Below are 18,233 nucleotides of genomic sequence, written 5' to 3'. Positions count from 1 at the left end.
CTACTATGACAAGGTTGCGCGCGTGGGCATTTTCCGCGAGCTTTTCTTTTTCTCGCTACATGACAGAGCCCAGTGTCCGCCCTGGAAATGTCCCTACCGCCACTCTTTTGTCGCCTTTCACCCTCTCCACAATTGCTTTTGGGCACCCAGCCAGGTTTGAGTCGTCGGCGATAATCACCCTTTCACTCTCTCCTACCTCGCCCTGCTTCCCTTTGTCCTTTTCCGCGTGATTCGAACTCGACAAGGGGCATTGTCCCCTGGGCTCCTGCTTTTTCCGCGTGGCGGCCTCAAGGTAGGTGCCGCTCTTTCCAGCTAACCCTTCATCACGCTGCATGCATTTCACGTATTTCGCTGACACTCCCTCTCCTGTCCCGTCGGGGGTTTGCGTTCCATTGTCACGCACATTCTCGTTCACACTGGCGGCCCTGCTCAGCTTTTTTTCGGCTGCCTCAAGTCTCTTTTCAACTACCTTCCGTGCATCACGCTCCCTGTTTAGCTCATTTTTGAGCTCTTGCACCTGTTTGAGAAGCTCTTCGTGGAAAGCCTCCGTTTTCTGCAGCCTATAGTATCGACATCACATTTTGTGCCGGTTGATTCGATGCCCTCTCCATTCTCATCCGTCTCCTCCTCTACCTTGAGGGACCCCCCGTGCACTGCTTGCTTTCCCGTCTTTCTCGCCATGTATTGCACGGCTTTTTGCAAATACTACAATATTATAATAATGCTACTAGTGAGGCAAATACTATAATACTCTATCAATGCAGAGCGCGTGCCTTTGAGCAGACCGATACGCACAGGATCCAAATCCTCAATATGTTGCAAAGCAACTCTCACCACTGTTTCAAAACAATGAATGCCGCGGAGACCGAGGGTATGACACGCTCTCGCACGCGCTCAACCACGCGGCCACGCTGTCACTTTCCTACCAAAACACGCACAGTAAAACCACTAATACCTATTTTTCTTTCCACTTCCAAGCTACCATTTAAAGACTACAAACACTCAACGTCCCACCCGCCTGCACGTTTTGGAGCACTTGGCATGAAAGGACGGTCTAAGTATCCTGCAAAACAAATGTACACGAAGCACACCCGCGCACCCGAAATACGAGAGACAAAAAAAGCAAATAAAAGGAAAACCACCCAATTACTATTTAAAGGCAAAAAAAATCAGCAAATAACAAATAGAAGCAAGCTCAAAGCATGCACAAAACGAATGCGAATCGAAAAGCGCCGCGTGGTGGTCGAGGCAACACGAGAAAAGCGCATGTGCTCTGCCTGGCTCTGACATCCCGCGGGTAGCGAGAACAAAAAAAAAAAAATTGAGGAGGCTAAATGTGTCTTCGCGAATAAAAGTCTAAGTAGAAAAGTAAATAAGAACCATGTTACCTTTGCTGGCTTTAGTGTCTTGACACGAATGCCTTGGTGCAAGTGCAAATAAATGTTGATGTACATTAAAACCTCGTTAATATGTAGTTGGCAGGAAACGTGCACAGGTACGCACTAATCGATGTACTAACTAAACTGCAATTGCAAGTGAGCAGCTATAGATTTACCGGCCAGAAAACCTGTTAACTCTCACTCACACACACATGCAGGCATGTTTTATTCACGAGCAGGCAGCAAAAAATCTTGATTTTCACTTGCTGCCATGGCGGGCTTGCAACAATGAGGGCATCCTCAAACTTTGCCAAGTCCACCAGCCAGTTTCTCCACAAGGCCTCGCTTCTCTGCAAACGCCACCATGACGGTCAATGCACTAGCTGCATTGGATACGGAAGGACCATCATCCATGTTGTCCTCCATGATGACGACATAGAAATACTAGCAGCTATGGGAGCAGAAAACATGTCCTGGCTACCATGTTTTGACGTCGCTATCGGTGGTGACTGCACTCCTGGAAAGGTTCGTGCGGCATGCCTTCTCTATTTATGGTCTGCGCGTACAACATTTCACCAAGTCTGGACTTGTATGCGCCAAAAAATGAATACTACTTAATAACCATTTGGCATGCGTTAACAGACTACAGCTTAAGTGATCAGCCAATCAATTAGGTTCAATGGTGGCAGGACAGGGGATTTATTACAACCATATATTTAAACTGTGATTACTTATTAAGCTGGCACATATTAACAAGGTTTTACTGTACCTGGCTATCCAGCATTGTTTGGAGTTCTGCAAACTATTACCAGGTGAACCAACATGTTTGTGTAAATTGAGTACGTAGTTATGTATTTGGGTCGCAAGCGTACATATGTGGTGGCAGCAGCATGAAGAATGACCACGTCGAATATTGTATGGCTGTGAAGGTACGATTTCCACACTGGCCATTGAACATTAGTTACATGATTATTGTTGGGTTCTGCATGGTTCCAGCTGAAGTGACAGAAACATTGATTGGGACATCATCAGCAACTACATGTTATACAATAGTACGTATCTAAGAGTATATTATGTCAAAGTGAAAGTTTCTGCAGGATACAGAGTCTAGCTTGGTATCCCGCAGAAACTTCAACAGCACTTCAGCTGCCCGCATTGGAGTTGCAGTGTCAGGCCATGGGCAGAGGATAGCATCCTCTGACAGTGGTTGCCTGCCAATCCTGGCTAGGGAACTTTACAAGGTCCTTTGTTCCAGCATATATGCTGGGCAATCGCACAGTGTGTTCCAGTGTTTCAGGCAGCTGGCAGTGTTCACAATCGGGGCTGTTCGACAGGCCGATGAGGGGCATGTAGCAACGGGTGAAAGCAACGCCCAGCCAAATCCTGTGTAGCAATGACGTTTTGCTCCACATAACCTTTGTGGGCAAGCAGAATTTACCATCTGGGTTGATCATATATAAGCGTCTGTGGACGTTGTCATCGTGCACCCTGTATGCCTTTGTAAGGTCCTGCATGAGTGCCTTGATCATAGAGTTGGTGTCAGGTTGCGAGTAGGCAATCCGTACTTTATCCGAAGAATTATGCTTTGCATATACAGCATATGTGTATTTGAAATCGTACCCTCATGTATGGCTGTCACTGCGTTTTGCTGCTGCATCTTTTGCCAATGTGCTGGACATTTCGCATTTTTTTGGTGCGTTAAAATCGTAGCTATTAACAAAGAGCAAACTACAGCTGCAAATAACTATCCAATTTTTGTTCTATCCTCCTCCAAAAATTTACTTGCCTATATATACTCAGCTAGACACCATTTATCTCATGAAAATACATCAAACATATCAGGAGAGGCAAGCGTGAAGCGATTCTTAATGACTATATTCAACTTAGCATTCCACTATGAAGCACAGAGAACATTATGCCAGCCTGAACACACAATTTTAATTACTTGGGTGTTGGATGCATTCAAATGAACTTGAATTTCAATCAGAGGGTTCGTGTTCTGTGCGTGGAGTATTCTAGTATGTTTTCGTAATACACACACACACACACACACACACACACACACACACACACACACACACACACACATATATATATATATATTGGGGCAGACAGTTTATTCGGACCACTGGAGGTTTGGGGCCTGTCCAAAAAAGAATCCTGGCTACGTGCCTATCTGCAGTTGAAAAAACATGCAGATGACTCAGGACGTTGCAATGGAATGCCCTGATACACCAAGCTAGAAGCGTGGGAATTGTGCACCTTCCAGAAGTGCTGGAATTCAAAGCCGAACGGAGTCATTTTTAAACAATTTTTTTTGCGCAAAACAAACAGGGACAAAGAAAAGGAGCAACAAAAGAACAAGCGTTTTCTAACTGGTTTTTTGGTGATCTGCGGCATTTTCTCACAAGTGTTGTTATATGCGCTATTGGAGTGTTCTGTTGACTGGATCGCACAGATCTGTGGGTATTTAAGCAGGTCGTTCTTGGAAAATAAAACCAGTTGTTAGAAAGCACTCTTCCTTGTGTCGCTCCTTTTCTTTATCCCTGTTTTTGTGCAAAAAAAAGTTTGTTTAAAAATGAATCTGTTCCAACTAGGCCGACTCACAGTTATGCTGAAGAGAGTATTAAATGGTCAGCGGTCAAGATAACAGATGTGTACAGTATTGCTGAAAAAGAAATGCATAGGTGGCTTTACGAGATGAAGTTCAGAAAGCCAAAATGCAGGACTGTAATTAGCTCACGTAAACTAGATTATTATTTGTGTACCCGATTTCAAAGGGTATGCCAAAAGAAATCATGATCATTATATGATATTTCTCCTTTTTGTGTTTTGTTCTCTCGTTCCTTTCTTTCCCTTTATTTTCCTCTTATTTATTCCATTTCAGTAATTTTTTTTCATGAGCAGCGTTTCCTGCCACTCCTTTTATTATCTCTTTGAGAGACACTATAGCTCACGACCACTAGCGAAGCAGCAATAGAGGGATGCTGTGCACGCCATTGATACGCCGGCTGACACAGGGCCGTATCACCGGCCTTATGCACAGCACTCCTTTATTCTCAGTTCTACACCTTTGCCACTAACGCACCTTCAGTTGTTTCCACAACCACCCACCTTACCACCTCTCCCCCTTAAGGGACCCTCACAAGGTCTGGCCATGTTGAGCTGACAAGCACAGAGCATACAATGCCCGCTAATAATCGTATTTGCAAAGTATTACATCGCTATGCACCGCGGAAAGGTCTGAAATTTCAATCCGAACGCCGTTTTCCCTTTCTCCTGCGGCGCCCGCACTCCAAGCTGGATGGTGACGTATTCGTGTCCACAGTGTGACGTCGCTCGTGGCGACACGTGACTTCGAGAATTATTCGAGGCAACATTTGTTATTTGTGTTATCTGTTGCTTGAATTGACGAATTGAAATTTAGAGAAATGATAAAACGCACAAACTGAATGTCTGCATGTTTTTTGTTTTACTTCGCACCAAAGTAAGAGAGATGTACTTCCGATTCGCCTGCTTGTTCCAACGGTCGTGCGGTCACGTGTGGAGGTACCGAAGCTATGCCATTTTCTACCGTGTTCCAGCGCGTGATCATGCTCTCTGATCTGCTTGTTCTGCCTCAGTATTCGTGTAGCACTGAATTATACCGCTAGTCATGTGTTCTTGTGCATAGCACGCAAAATCATGCACTGCACGAAATGAGAGAATCACAACACCTCGCGGGCAACGCCGTAAGCGAAAATGCGCAGCGCCGCAAAAAAAAAAGTGAGGAGAAAAAAAAAATGAAGGCGTGGCCCATGACTTATGCATCACACAATCGTCAAGGTCCGGTATGGGAGAATGCAGGGAAGGAATTTTGCTTGCAGAGGCTAGACAGGGCGAGTGGGGAGAGTGTCTCGCTTGGCTGTGGAGTCGGCCTGCTGAAATCATAGGTTGGCGGCACTGAAATATTTATATCTCGGCTATTAATGAGCCGATTTGAAACATTTTTGCGGCAGAATGCTCTCTAGAGGACATGCAATAACTCCCAGCATATAACCAAAATTTTCTATGGGGCCTGGTGAGGGGCTTTTTAAGAAGAACCCTACCTATATATACTGTGCCGAGGAAAGCATATGTCACCTTGAAAAAGACAAGTCCCCTTGTCGAAACGGCTCCCAGTTTTACCTTGTTCTTGTTTTGCTCATCCCCTTCTGCAAGAGGCACGACTTAGTCATGATGTTTAAAGAAATATCCCCTGTGGCTTTTGCATCTAGAACTGCATGGGAACACTACACATGAAAAGAAGTGACAGGCTCTGAAAGTTGACGGAAGGAGAGACGCGCTTAAAAACAAAACTGCAGGTATTCTGCTGCGAGTACAGAAATATAAGTTATGCAGATCTCAGGGACTCTAGAAATTGATGTTATGTGAGGTATGTTGCGACTAGCTGGCTACTTAGCATCGTTAGGGGTTCTGCAAAACATTACCACATTTTCGTGCAAGGCAGCATTTTGGCGTGTCATGTCACATGTGTATGACAACAGCAGCAAGCCAATGCTGACATAGCATGACGACGATGGCATGGTAACTAATTTATTGTACTCTAGTGAGGAAACATTGTAACCTGTTTTCTTACTCCTTGGGCCAGTTCTGAAGGCAGTCAACGTCATACAGCTCCTCAAAATGCTAGCTGCCACAAGTAAAAGATGACGGATACTGGAGCACTGTTGCTCATATGAGCAATTTGTTACTAACTATGCAATGTGATGCACCTGAAGGACAGTAGTTAGGTTCAATTTTAATTAAGCGCATTTTATTCCCGTGTCTGTTCCGTAAAGAAACTACATGTTAACTTCAGCGCAACACTAATGAATAAATTCTGTGGTTTTACGCGCCAAAACCGTGATTTGATTATGAGGCATACTGTAGTGGGCGACTCCGGATTAATTTTGACTACCAGGAGATCTTTAACTTGCCCCCAATGCCTGGGAGACAGGCGTTTTTTTTGCATTTTGGCCCCCTCAAAATGCAGCTGGGATTTTATTCTGCGACCTAATGCTTTACAGCACAATACCATAGCCGCTAAGCTATCGCAGTGGGTAGTGCAACATTAAACGACTGCAAAGACAACAACAAAATAGTGTGCCGTGCTGCTCAGCGCACGACTTTGTCACCTTCGTATTTGTATATCTTTTGCTGAAGCCTCCCTAACATTTACAATGCACCCAAACTCGCGCAACGTCTACTACTGGCCTAATGGAAGCACACATGTGCTTTCTTAAGCAAATTTTTGCCGCGCATTGCTGCGCGAGGTGACGCCCGTGGCAATCATCTCAAAGTGCTAGTTGGCGTTGGGACGAGAAAAGTAGCATGCATGCGTCTGTGACTTACTAGGTTGAGCATAAGGCTATTGTGCTGGGGCACCCTGGTTTGAAGCAAGGAACACGGAAGATTCTTACTGGGATAGCAATTACACGGACCCTCAAGGTGTATTTGCACCTTCGCCGTTGGCATTGTCATGCTGTCCTGCAATCGATGGCGCATGTGTGGCCTGTACATGGGGGAAGATAAAGCATCCAGAGACGCACAGTGCATTCAGCCTAAGAAGCAACAAGACCAAGTGGACGTACTGTCACACTTGGCTCGAAATAAGGCGAGACAGGAACCTACCTACAGAAAAGTGTTTAGTGATGAGGCAAAGAATGCTCTGCATTAATATATTAGTCTCAAATGTTCATGAAATTTTTGTTTATCAACTGGGCTGGCTTACTTAGTATGTGACAAGCTGTGAAAGAAAAAAGAAGAACAAGAGTGATGACGAACCATGCAAAACATTTATTTATAATACTGCCATTTCATATTTGTAAAATTTCACATAGAAAACATAACTTGACAGTACCTTAGTCATTCCTTGTTCATGCTACGTAGTTCTTTCTTGAGCATAGTTTCCATCACTGCTGTTGCTTGCTCACTCCATGTGGTCTCTATCTTTTTAATGAACAGTTTCCCAAGGTTATACGGCAAAATAATCCTGCCGAGTACTTTCACGCAGTTCAAATAACAAGGTTCACTTGTTTCAGGAGGAGGGCTCCATCTGCCCTGTTATTTCTCGCGACTTTGCTCTGGCGTGCTGATGACGACGTGCCTCAGCGAGCTTGGAGAGAAACATCGCCTGCAAGAGAACATGGTGCCGCATTGTTGTGGCGAGGATGAAAGGAAAACAATGCTGAAATTGCGAGTCGAGAATCGGGCTTTATGTGGTAAGCTCTTGCTCAGAAATGCAAGTAACACTGAAATCACAATGACAACGGCAAGCAAAGTTGTCACTTCTTGAATTTCCTGTCTTTTCTTACGCCTTAGCTTGTGTCCCAGCAGTTTGCGCTCTGAATTTAGCCATGCTTCCATACCAAGTCGCCTATTTTCACTTCGAATTAAACTCGCTTTTCAAGTACGTTCATTAATTGCTGTTGTGTATATCACGGTACATTGCAGAGTACTTGCGCACCTTCGCTTACATTCGGGAGTTTACGACAGCGTTCATGTCACTCACACAATCTGATTACACGAGACTCTCTATATAATATTGGCAACAACGTCTAAGAATGAAAGGTAATATAGTCCGTCACCTGACTGTAGCACAAAGTTACAAAGGACACCAACACGAGTTTCTCAGTTGTTTTTTTATCTTTGAGAAACCTGTATGGGCTTTTTCTGTAGCTTTGCACTACAGTCGGGTGGTTGACTATTTTCACTTCCCTCCACATTGCAGGCTTCTGAACAGATTTGCAACATTCAACAATTTTCAGATACAAACACACGTGTTGCACTGAGTGATAGCTTACAACGGTGATAATGTGGTGAAAAATGGTTCCAGGCAAAAAAAGCAAAATAATGAGTGCATGACAATATATGGTCTTACCGTGAGCAGTGTATATTGGCTTCAGTGGTCAGAAGCATACACTGCACCTATATTGTAGCCATTAAACTAATCCCACCCGAGATCTACATTAGCAATTCTCAAAGAGACTGATTTCACGTGTTTTGCCATGCCATTGCAACAGTAAATATCCTAGTAACCGCTGACTTTGCGAGCAACCACCACAGGAGGATGGTTCCCTTAGCAACAATAGGGCCCCATGCTTTTATTCAAACAAACATCTATGCTGCTGCGCAAGTTGCACAGAAAAAAAAAAAAAGAATTCTTTATTATTTATTTTTACATTTCATGCATTATTTCATTATGCACTGTCGATGTCAAACACAAGCACGGCCTAAGTAGCATGACATTAGGCAACGAAATGAGATGACTCAGCAGACGAATGCTTCCTGCACCTCCCAACTTAAGACATGAGAAGCCTGCAGGCTGAAACTATGTAAACTGTCTCTTTTTTTTTTCATCACTACTTGTTACTGGGCTAGTTGGTTCATTCTTAGTATGGTGTATTAAAACGCAACCCAAAGTGAAAATGCAAGGAAACAAAAGACTAGAGTTGAAAGTGATGCTCTCTCCTGTCCTTGCAACTTTTTCACTTTGGGTCGCGTGATTTGCATGTGTGACTTATTTTTGCACGCTTCCGCGGAAGGTCAGTTAGCGTTCCTATGGCTTAGCACCAGAGAAAAGCCGTGTGCTGGGCCCATTGTTCTAGCATTATCTTGCTGCCCTAGCACTATCGCAATGTGTGAAAAATGTGCAAGTGCCATGTCATGCTGCACAGTTAAAAGTAAATACCCTCCAAGCGGCTTGCAGAGCAGCTCAACACAAAAAATTACAGCATGTGGCAGATGCCTGTCGCTTCCTGTGCACTAACCAAGAGCAAGCAGCCCAAATGTTCGGCACAGCAACACCGCGGTGTGACAGCTCACTGCGAGTGCCCGACTCAGAAGCCGGCGTTTTGGTCAGCCTCCCAATATTTCTAGTACACTGCAACTGCGCATAACAAACGAAAGTTGCGGTGCCATGTAGACTTCTTTAGCTTGGTGCAACCTCCAAGACTGCACCTATACAATCTTGGAGGCCATGCCTAGCTGTATTAAAAATTAAAATTAATCTATGGGGTTGTACGTGCCAAAACCACTTTCTGGTTATGAGGCACGCCGTAGTGGGGGACTCCGGAAATTTGGACCACCTGGAGCTCTTCAACGTGCACCTAAATCTAAGTACGCAGGTGTCGTCGCATTTCACCCCCATCTAAATGCGGCCACCGTGGCCGGGATTCAATCCCGCGACCTCGTGCTTGGCAGCCCAACACCATAGCCACTAAGCAACCACGGTGGGTCACCTAGCTGTATGATGACTAGTATGATGAAGTATGATGACTATGGTCTTTCTTTGCACGTGGTGGCATTCGCTTCTCTCGGTCACTGCAGTGCACTGCACAGGATGGGTGCAGCTAGGCATGGCCTCCAAGATCGCATTAGCATCTGTGCAATCTCGGAGGCCACGAATCGGCCAAGCCAAGCCGACCCGGCGAGGTTTGGTAGCCTCCTCATTCCCGCAGCGGAGCTCACGAGAGAGGCAGATCAGCCTATATCAGCTGTGTAGTCGGTGCACCATGTTATGTGCCACATTCTGCTTGACCATGACAAACTTCGCATTGCAGCGTGCGAGTTTTCTTCATTGATCATGAACTCGCTTTGCCGGCTTGATGTTGCTATAGGTGAGCCAAGTGGAAAGCAGAAGCAAAAGACCTTGAAACAGAATGCAGCTATACCATAAAGGCAGCCATGCCAGGTGCTTAGAAGTTGTGCGTTAGACATGGCGAAGATTCTTTTGCTGTTTTATCAAAGATTTCATCGCATATATGGCCGGGTTGCAGTTTCGCACACGGCCACATATACTTCTTCTATACACGCTTATAATGTCTCGCACCCCAGTGGGCATATATTGCAGTAAAGGGCAATAATGGATATGAGTACCATATTTATTCAAATCTAGGCCGATAGCTTTTTGAAAACATAATATACCAAACTCTAGGGTTGGCTTAGAGTCGAGGGTCTTAAAAAATTTGCCAGTTTATAATTGATATTGGTAAATATGGTGCATAGCTAGCGCCATCTAGAAAAGTCACTATGACAGCCACTACTGGCCGTGCCAGTAGCCAACTGAACAACACGAGCGACATCACCATTTTTACCTGTGTCAAATCGGAGCTGGTTCGTTATTCTATGGCATCAGCATGTGGCATGGCATTAGCGTAAACAGGTGATGCCACTATAGTGCCACATTTAAACAAAAAGTGTTAGCCACAGAGGCATCGTCAAACATTCAAGCCGGGCAAGACTTTGGCGTCGATGAGAAAAACATCCACCTATGGAGGGGGCAATGGGAGATCCTTTTTGTGTGCGCCGTAACGAGGATGGCATTTATTGTTTGAAGATAGTGCACTGTTTTACTATGACAGCGATAAGGAAGATAGCAATGCGGCTACCAGGAATGAAGATGTAGAATGAGCCTGGCATGTTCAGTATTCAATAAATGCTGTTTTCATTTTGTGAATGCTGTCCTCGCTTTTTTGTTTGGCCTACATTCAAGTTCCTTTCTTTTTCTTTTTCTCCTGGCTTCGGACTTCCGGGGATTGGCTTAGAATCGGGGCTGGCCTAGGTTCGAGTAAATATGGCAAGTCATGAATATTATACCTGCCAACCTGAAGATTTAGTAATTCACAAAACTATTGCAACGGGGGGGGGGGTTTACACAGTAGCACTTTTCTTTTTTAAGGGATTTACCTTTTGCGACAAGCTTACTCAAGTTTTCACTACCACAAGTGAAATCCGTGTCTTGGAGAGTAAAGAGCGAAAATTGCACTGGGGTACAATTTATTTTTGCAATGATTTTGCTGTTGCCAACTTTGCCTGCTTCAGAAACTTCTCCGTGTAGGTTTGCTCAAAGCAAGTACTACACTGGTGCCCCTTGACCATCAGCAGACTTTCGAGTAATTTCTCACACACAAATGAGCGAAACTCCGTTTGAGTTTTGCTCACAGTGCTAAATATTCTCTCACATTCAGCATTGCTGTGGAGAACAGTGAGAATACCCAGCATAACCATTGAAATTCTGTGGAACCTGAGCGATCCGTTGACACTTCGAATGCTTCCTAATTGCGACCACTGCATGTCACACCTTGGCTCATTCAATATGTCAGCTGGAACCTGATATGCTTGCAAGTTGGCAAACTCGACTTCAAGTCCGTCGATTGCTTCTTCTTTTGATTCGCCACTCTGCTGGGGTAGGATATCAGGGAACGCCATAATAAAATGACATACACAATTGAATGAAGCAGTTTCTAGAGCTTGTACTTGAGCAACTTCAGCCATCTTCAGATTGACGTCTTCCAGCGGGAATTTGTGGCGAAAGTAATCGCATGCTGCCGTTAAGTACAGACGTACAGCAGAGAAGAACTGCTCTCTCTCAATGCAGCTCAGTGTGTCAACCACAGAGTAGGTTGTGCTGCCAATGACTATGTCTTCGTCACCTTTCTGGTTCTCTGCAGCTCCCTAGCCAACTTCCAGCAATGAATGACATGCCTTGACGACACCTGAATGCACAAATCTAGTCAGGAGATCCTCGAAAAGGCGGTTCAAGAGGCCCCTCAGTATATGAATCTGAGTAGCCTGTGCTCAAAGAAGGCAGTTTGCGTCCTCAAAACAGGGTATAACATTTTGGAGAAAAAGACAGCATGCCCTGTTTAGCTCCAATGACAAAAAATAAGACAGGTGCTCCTCACGGGTCACGTGACTGGCTTTCCCAGAATCCTTAGTATGAAGTTTCAGTTTTTTTGCCTGAGGTCCAGAATGAGCTCCTTTCCTCTTTAGCTAGGGTTCATTGCCATCGGTGATTTTTTTTCCAGAGGTCTGCAGCAGTCTTGTGAAGATATATAGCAGACTTTGGGGTCAGAGCTGGGTTCTTGGGGGTTTGTGAGAAAGTCTTCGGAATTTGGTAGAACTCCAAAAACAAGCTCTGCTTGTTGCACTGCTTTGTTTCAGATTAAAAGAAAGCTGAGTAGTGGTTCCCACTGGTCGAGCAGCCTCTTCAAGGCCGACAGCCAATGTGTCGGCGAATGCTTCAACATCTTTCTGACCTCGGCGTCGTGCATTTTTTGTAACTCTTTAGGTCGATCTTTCGGTTTCGAGCTTTTCTCTAGGTAAAAAAAAAATGTCACCCAAAGCCTGATAAACCTTTACAGGAAGACATGAAGCTCCTATTTGGGCGGCCAAGTTGATGAGATGGCACGGGCAACCGACCCCTATAAAACCTGGTTGTGCCTCTCCCAATACAATACAAACACTGTTTTTCTTGCCGATCATGACATTGGCATTGTCCGAACACATAACCAACAGGTTTCCAACAGGCAAATTCGGAGACTTCGGCTTGTCCAGAACCAGGTTTGCAATCTTGTGACCTGTCGCTCGCCCTTGGATTGTCTTAAGGCAAAGAAGGCGGCTTTTGACTCTACTTGTTTCTTTAACCAAATATGTCGCAACAATAGGGCAAAGCTGCATATCCCTATTGTTACTGCCATCCAAAGCGTTCGAAAATACTTGCTGTTTTAGGGCATCCAGCAAAGGAGTCTCCACGTTGGCAGCCATTTCCCAAACAATTGACGTCATCTTTGTTCGTCCACAGGCGTAGCATTTCGCTTCTTCGCACTTGGGGAACGTCTTCCGGAAAAGTGGTCCGGCATGATTTCTGACATGCAGCAGGATGTTGTGTTCAACTAAAAACACTCTGAAGAGGCACTCTGCACGAATCACACCGAGGTCGTTCTCACTGTGTACAAAACTTGCTAGGCTTGACTGACTGTCCGCAGCTCGCACGTATCCCTGATGCTTTTTCGAAGCGATGTCGACCTTCATGTCAGACTAGCCGCCATCTGAAATGTTCGCATCACAGGCCCACGTGGTGCACAATCCAAACTTCTCTCCTTTCTTCAACGGCACAAAGCATAGAAACTCTGCCATGCGCAATTTCAAAAACACTTGGAAGTACTGTCGAGGCTTCGAGCCTGCCATTGCACTACGAAGCCACTACAGGGCAGAGTCGCACTATGTCCGACACATCAGCTAGCCACAGAAAATGCGAGGCCAACACTGCAGTGACTGAAGCTGACTGAAGTCCAAACCTGTGCTCCCGCTCGAACAGAGGCAACAGCATGCCAATAGGTTTGCGGAGGCGCTAGAGGCGCAATCGGCACTATCGAGGTTTGGATATGGATTCGTGACCCTTCTAGTAGATGACAGAAGTCATTACAACCTTGCAGCTGTTGATGATGATACCACACATACATATTGCCCTCTCGTGGCGGCGCAAGGTATCGGGGTGTAGTTTTACTACATTTTCAAGTCTTTTTCTTTTCCGCAAATAAAATGTTTCCCGTAAAATTTCAAGCAAGCTTCGTAAAATCGTAAGACTGCTCGAAATTCTTACATTTTACGAAAAATTTGGAACAGTTGGCAGGTAAGTGAATATAAAGAAGTAATTTCGGCTCCCTCCTTCAACTTCGTTATCCCCAGGCTTTTTATCACCAGAGATTGTAAATGTCTCTTTTGTCATGTGTACATTCTAGTGGAGCAGAATTGCAAATCAGTGAAACATGACAGCATGGTCTTGGGTTTAAGCTTTCCCGTCTGCAAATCTTCCAACGGAAAGCGATTGGTGTCCTTGATAGACAGGGTGGCCCTGCCACAAGAAGAAACTACCAACAGCCGTTCGCACAAAACAAAGGACTCTTGTGACAATATAACATACACTCCAAAAACCGTGCAAGGCAATTGTTGAAGCACATAGGAGGCTATCCTTTACCTCGGCATAGCATATGGCTTGCGCAAACACGCTTTCTGTGCTGGCCTGCCACAGTCTCCTCGCTTACCGCTGCGATCGCTTCAATATGAGTCCAATTCTAACACACTAGACGATGTGCTGTCTCTTGAATGAGGCGTCAGCAGGAATCATAGATGCATCACAATTATACGTTGCAAGCTGACAGCACATGCGCTCCTTGATATGCAGACGTGATATCACCAAACCTCAAAAACTTACCGTATTTACTCGCGTAATGAACGCACACCCAACTATGCTACTATGCAGTGCCACGATCAAACGGCCGTGTTGTAGTTTTTTTCAGAGAGACTACAATCTTCGACTCTCGCAAATGTTTAAAGCAAGCGCACTTAATGCTTAACGTATCCTTTCAGCCAGTGACGGTACAAAAGCACTTCGCCGATTCGAGGGAGAAAAAGACACAACTGGCTCTCTACAACATACACCATTTACATTCTTTACGCTGAAGTAATAGAAAAAAAGTGCATTCCTTGCGCTTGTATATACGGTAATATGTATCCCTTTGCCATGGCATCCTCCCTACTGTTAAAGGGTCCCTAAAACACTTTTTGAACAGAAGAAAGATTGCTGAACTGTAAAGAAAGCTCCAATAGACATGTGAGCCAAATAGTATTGCACTGCACGCAACAGGAAATCTACAATCACGTGTCAAAAACAGTGAAAAAAAAAATGCTTTCTCATTCCTAGAATATGTGATTATGCAAATGCATTGCAGGCAGCCAAACCCACCAGCCATTATTAGCTAATCTTCTGACCGTGAGAACAATCTCAGTAATACTACTATCGGTAATTTTTAGTTAAATAAAAAAAAAATTAAATTCAATTATGGCGTTTTACGTGCCAAAACCACTTTCTGATTATGAGGCACGCCATAGTGGAGGACTGCGGAAATTTCGACCACCTGGGGTCCTTTAACGTGCACCTAAATCTAAGCACACGGGTGTTTTCTCATTTCACCCCCCATCGAAATGCGGCCACTGTGGCCAGGATTCGATCCCGCGACCTTGTGCTCAGTAGCCCAACACCATAGCCACTGAGCAACCACGGTGGGTTTGAGTTAAATAAATGGCAATATATATGTCTGCAATCTCAAAAAGACAGAAAAAGCACTTTGTACTGTTGATCTACACATAACAGCCGCGCATAGCTGTGTGTGGTCTCAGAGATAGCAGACATTGCGTAGCGAAGATACTGCACGTGCCACAAGGTGCTGCGACCAGCCCTCTAGCCAACGAGACGCTGACCTTCTGGGTGAAGCCTTGCCCCCCTACCATCTCTCCTGAGTACCTTCCAGCACCCTAGTGGATACGAAAGGAGGGGAAGAAAGTCGCTCATCGGTGCAATAACTCTGTGTGACTCTGCTTATACTTGAAGGATTAGAAAAGTGTTCGTGGCAGGAGATTCGTACGGTAATGTCCTTCATTAGTGAGGTCATTCTATGATTACTTGGAACAGCGTTCGAGGGCCCCTTTAAGGTGCAATGATTTAAGCGCTCCACTCAAGCTGCCACCAGTAAAGCAGAAGTCATCAGGCTCTCATACCTTGGCCTTTGAGTGGTCACCGTGAGATGCTCTGCTTCCTCTGAAGTCCCAATGAAGGTTAGGAAATTGGGCTGCGAGTGATAGGCCCAGGTAGTGGTACTTCCAACGGCGGCCACCACTGCTCGTGTCTTTTATTAAGTTGTTTTCGCTGCAGAGACAGAGGGGAGAACAGAATTGTGGTATACATACTTGGCTGCGGAAGCAGCACAAATGATGCATATTAGGAATAGCAATCTCGTGACAATCTGCTATGGCCAAAGCCCAAATGAATGAGTGCACAAGTCATCAACCCCAACCTGTTACAGCTCATAAGGAAAGCGCTCTCTACAAAAAGATAGGTAATTATTTATTCTTTGTATCACATATCCCAAATTCTAAGTTGTGTGCCGGGTCACCTGCGCACATGCGACTCCAGAACTACGAGGCCGGAACCGTTTAAAAATCGTTCTATATTGAGTTACCCATCGCGATCAGGAAAACACTACTATCGCGGACAAATAAAAAAATTCTTTAGGCATGTAACATTTAAGGAATGAGCTGCAATAACTTCCAAAGCTCGCTGCCGATTGTACCTACTGAGATGCCCTTTTCTGCTATCAAAGCGAGTGCATCGTGCATGTTTTTATTCGAAACATGAATAGTAGTATGGGCTCTGCACCGCAGAGAAAAAATAAATCATTGTCTTGCGAAAGGAAAAGAAAATGTTATGAGACAATTTACAGTACCACGCACATTATAAGAAAAATAACGTAGTGACAACAGTAACAAAGTTTACAATGCAGATCATCATGTAAAAGAAATCGTCGTTTGCACCCATCTATTTCCTCTACATTCACACTTATATAAGTTTTTGTGGGTTTTAGTTTGTACTCAAGAAGCTCTCAAGCGCGCATTTGCAACTGCTAAATTACAAGTATTGCAAGTTCGGCAGCAAACGGGACGTCAATAGGTTTCCCGCGCGAAGTGGACAAACAATGCCTAGCTGATCACAGGCAGAAGCTTACGCTGTAGCTTAAAGGAGGCATCGTATAAGCGCTTTCAAACCATAGAGCAAGGCCGCTTCCAAGGTCACATATTTTATGCGCGGCTCAGATCTACTGTTTGGTGGCCCGTCTCGCCACTGAGAATTCGTCTTTGAGCAAAAGTCTCAGTCAATGCACCCTCCTCTCATCCGTCGTCTCAGCCTTGCACAGCGCATCAGTACCAGGTCCATCTTGTTCGGAAAGACTTCTCCGATGCATTCGACAGGCAGCCACGACCGTAAGTTGTTTGGTGTAACGCCTTGAACACGCTGCTAGTGAATTCACGGTAAGCGCTGAAAGTAAGTTTTTATTTCCTCTCATTTTCTTTTTTTTTTCCCACACTACATTTAAGTATTGTTCTAGTTCGCCAAAAATGTATCGTATATCTAGCCGCATTCAGGGCCGCATGCATATGGGTGACTCCGAAACCACAATGTTGGAACCACTGAGCAATACTACGCCATGTCACCTGGCAACTTGCGGCTCCGGAACTACGAGGCCGGAACCGTTTAGAAATCGTTCTATATTGAGTTACCCATTGTGATCAGGAAAACACTACTATCACGGACAAATCAAAGAAGTTTTTAGGCATGTAGGGCCCGTGGGGCTGTACTTGTTGGCGATAAGGTAGCCTCCCTGCCTGCAGGATTATTTGACTGAGCTACGGCGAATGCTCGATTGCCGTAGTCAGAAGTTCGAATCTCGCTACATGTTTTTTTTTTGTTTTTTTTTTTATGATGGTGAGCTTGAAATTCACCTCCTCTAGTGCACAACTTCTGCAGGCTTGGAATGACGCCTGCCACCGGCAAAAAATGCCGAGAGCGAGTGGGGCTATACTAAGCCAGGTACAACCAAATCAGGAAGGCCCATAAAGCTTCAACAAGACATTGCCTCACCAGATCAGGAATTGGCCTCCCTGGTGCAGTATTCGGCCACCCCCTCCCAAATGGCTAACTCAATTACCCAATGGCCCTCAGTCTCCAGTAGCTGCGGAGCACCTAACCAAGGTGGCGGTCAGACCTGTAATGCTGCAGAGGGTGCTAAGAATCTCTGGATCTGGACAGGCCGCCAATGGAAACTGACCCTTGCAACGTTTAACACCCAAACCTTCTCGAGTGAGGATAGCTTAGCAGCACTTTTTGAAGATTTATCAGACATTATTTGGGATATCATCGGCCTTAGTGAGATTAGAAGAACTGGTGAGGCTTATACATTGCTGAATAACGGACATGTCCTCTACTATAGAGGTCTCCTAGATAAGAAGCAATACGGGGTAGGATTTCTAATCCATAAGGATATAGCAGGCAACATTGACGAATTCTACAGCATTAATGAGAGGGCAGCTGTAGTCGTAATCAAACTTAATAAGAGGGATAGATTAAAGGTAGTACAAGCCTACGCTCCAACATCCAGTCACGATGATGAGGAAGTAGATCAGTTTTATGAAGATGTTGAATTAGCGATGAGAAAA

The 18,233-nt window shown here is 44.9% G+C and overlaps 1 protein-coding gene across 2 annotated transcripts in view; it reads right to left on the bottom strand.

The window, feature by feature from the left end:
- Positions 1 to 7,176: 7,176 nt before the first annotated feature.
- LOC126539397 (uncharacterized) overlaps positions 7,177 to 18,233 on the bottom strand; it is a 51,293-nt gene continuing 40,236 nt past the window's right edge. For both annotated transcript variants that reach the window (XM_055074851.2, XM_055074852.2), the window contains 2 exons: positions 15,741 to 15,888; positions 7,177 to 7,533 (listed from right to left, as the gene is read on the bottom strand). In XM_055074851.2, coding sequence (XP_054930826.1) covers positions 7,438 to 7,533; positions 15,741 to 15,888 — 244 coding nt within the window. In that variant the 3' untranslated portion in view covers positions 7,177 to 7,437. The remainder of the gene's footprint in view (positions 7,534 to 15,740; positions 15,889 to 18,233) is intronic.

This window comes from Dermacentor andersoni, chromosome 3, assembly GCF_023375885.2.
Source record: "Dermacentor andersoni chromosome 3, qqDerAnde1_hic_scaffold, whole genome shotgun sequence".
Classification (NCBI taxonomy): domain Eukaryota; kingdom Metazoa; phylum Arthropoda; class Arachnida; order Ixodida; family Ixodidae; genus Dermacentor; species Dermacentor andersoni.
Note: the sequence above shows the minus strand (reverse complement) of the source record. Positions and strands in the feature narration are given on the sequence as shown.